This window comes from Octodon degus, unplaced genomic scaffold (assembly GCF_000260255.1).
Source record: "Octodon degus isolate 3935 unplaced genomic scaffold, OctDeg1.0 scaffold00149, whole genome shotgun sequence".
In the NCBI taxonomy this organism is placed as follows: Eukaryota; Metazoa; Chordata; class Mammalia; order Rodentia; family Octodontidae; genus Octodon; species Octodon degus.
In genome coordinates, this window is record NW_004524725.1 from 962,410 (window position 1) to 964,690 (window position 2,281).

The 2,281-nt window shown below is 43.3% G+C and overlaps 1 protein-coding gene across 1 annotated transcript in view; it reads left to right on the forward strand.

The window, feature by feature from the left end:
* Mtmr12 (myotubularin related protein 12) overlaps window positions 1–2,281 on the forward strand; it is a 97,592-nt gene that overhangs the window by 62,708 nt on the left and 32,603 nt on the right. Inside the window, exon 8 of the mRNA XM_004642289.2 lies at window positions 1,089–1,164. Coding sequence (XP_004642346.2) covers window positions 1,089–1,164 — 76 coding nt within the window. The remainder of the gene's footprint in view (window positions 1–1,088; window positions 1,165–2,281) is intronic.

Here is a 2,281-nt window from a genome sequence, read left to right on the forward strand (position 1 = left end):
TGCTGGGGGATTGAACCGCGGTCCCTGATGCCTTGCCAAGCTTGTTCTAAGTAGGTGCTTTAGACCACTGAGCCATCTCTCCAGCCCCTAAAATACCTGCTTAGGCAGAGTGCAGCAGCCAGGGTTCGATCCCTGGCGTGCTGCGTTGCCCCGCCCCTGCGGTGCGCTCAGACAGTGAGACTGGGCATGGTGGTGCGCGCCTGTAATCCCAGCACTCAGGAGGCTGAAAACAGCAGAATCACTATGAGTCTGATGTACATAGTGAGGCCTTGTAGACCCTTTAGGCCCTGTCCTAAATACAGACAAAAGAAGAAGACAAAGTAAAAGCATTAACTGCTCCTTTCCACAGACCAGCAGAAATCCATAGTACACTTATCCAAACCGTCCTGCTTACGTACATAGATAATACTGTTCTTTTTAAAAACATTATTTCTCCTGGAAAACTTATAGTTATACTGCCTGGGTTTGGGTCTCAGCTCCCTTATATGCTTATTAATTAAGTGACTGGATAGGCCTTAGCAGTGTTGTGTTCAGTTTCTTTGTGTGTAGAAAGAAATCATCATTATACATACCTAGAAGGCTTGTGGGAGGATGAAGTGAGTAATGCATTTTAAGTGGTAGAGCAGTGTCTGACACAGTAGACGGTATCTGTTGGTTGTTTTCACAGTATTTCGTAGAATATTTGGTCAGTAATTTTAACTACGCTGAATTATAACAAAGCAATACAGGTGCTGGTATTGGTATTGCATGTTAAGAAAGGTCATCCCCAAATTTGGAATTCATGTACTTTTAAATTTTACAATTTCTATGTCTTCATTGTATGGAAGAGGAGACAGGTGGAATAACTTACCTAGGATTATGCAGAATCTGAGGCAGGGCCTGGATTTCAATGTAGATTCATCAGTGATTTGGCTAGGGTGCTTTACACCAGAGAATGACAGTTCAACTGAGCTGGTTCTTCAGAGAAGGGGTTCATGGTCATATTCATAACATCCTGCTTAGCTTCCTTGTATTCAGTAAGGTTGAGGTTTCTTCATACTTCTGAATGAAGCCTAGTACTGAAATCTAATGGAATCTCTGTCTTCTAGGTTGCCAGCATTTTTCGTCGTCCCCACCCCTCTTCTGGAAGAGGATGTGCTGCGCTTTCAGGGCCATGGCATACCAGTAAGTGCGCTGGGCGCCCTGGGAGGCACAGGCTGCTCATTGCCCAACCTAACAGAACAATCCTACTTAAGCCCCTTGCCTCTGATGTTCAAGAGCTTTGTCCTTAATCTAAGAGTAATGCAGAAGTATTGTAGAGTCCACGGCCATACTGCCCCGAACACACCCTATCTTGTCTGACCTTGGAAGATGAGCAGGGCTAAGCCTGGTTAGTACTTGGATGGGAGAAATATTATAGGGACGCCTTCGGGGAGGCTGTCTGGGGCATGAGGCTCTGTGGGTCAGTGCTGAAGTTTTCACAATGCATTTAGTTTAGCAGAGACATTGAAAAGTGCTGAGTGTGACAAGCAGACAAGTATGTCTGCTGTTCAGAGTAAGCTGGTTTAATGCCACTTTGAATCTGAGCTTACTACTTTTTATTATTATTATTATTATTATTTTAATTTTTTATTTATTTGTGTGTGTGTGTGTGTGTGTGGCCAGCTCAGCCCACCAGGGGGCGCGGCTGGCTGGCATGTGGTGCTGGAGGATTGAACCGCGGTCCCTGTGCTTTGCTTGGCTTAGCTTTTCCTAAGTAGGTGCTTTAGACCACTGAGCCATCTCACCAGCCCCTATTATTATTATTATTATTATTATTATTATTATTATTTTGTCTTTTTGAGATAGGGTCTCACTATTGCAGTTCAGGCTGGCCTTGAGCTCACTTTGTAGTCCAGGCCAGTCTTGAACTCGCAAGGATCCTCCTGCCTCAGCCTCCCTTTTGCGTATGAGTGCTTGGACTCCAGGCTACCATGCCCGGCTTTGGAGCTGACTGCTTTAAATGTAGGTGGATTTAAAATTCCTTTTGGCCAGCCCTGTTACTGTGGTTAGAGTGGTCCCTCACTTATCATGGAGGTTATGTTCCAGGCACTCCCACGCTAAGTGAAAATCAGTCAAGTAGCAACATTATATTTATGTTAGTATTTGTATATATTAAGGCTTTATAAATGCTTTCCACACTCTTACCTTTCCCACAGTTAAAAACACTTCTAATGTTCATGACCATTTTCTAATCTTGTAAACCTATGTAATTTTAAATTTTTTAAATTTTATTTATTTATTTATTTGAGAGAGAGAGAGA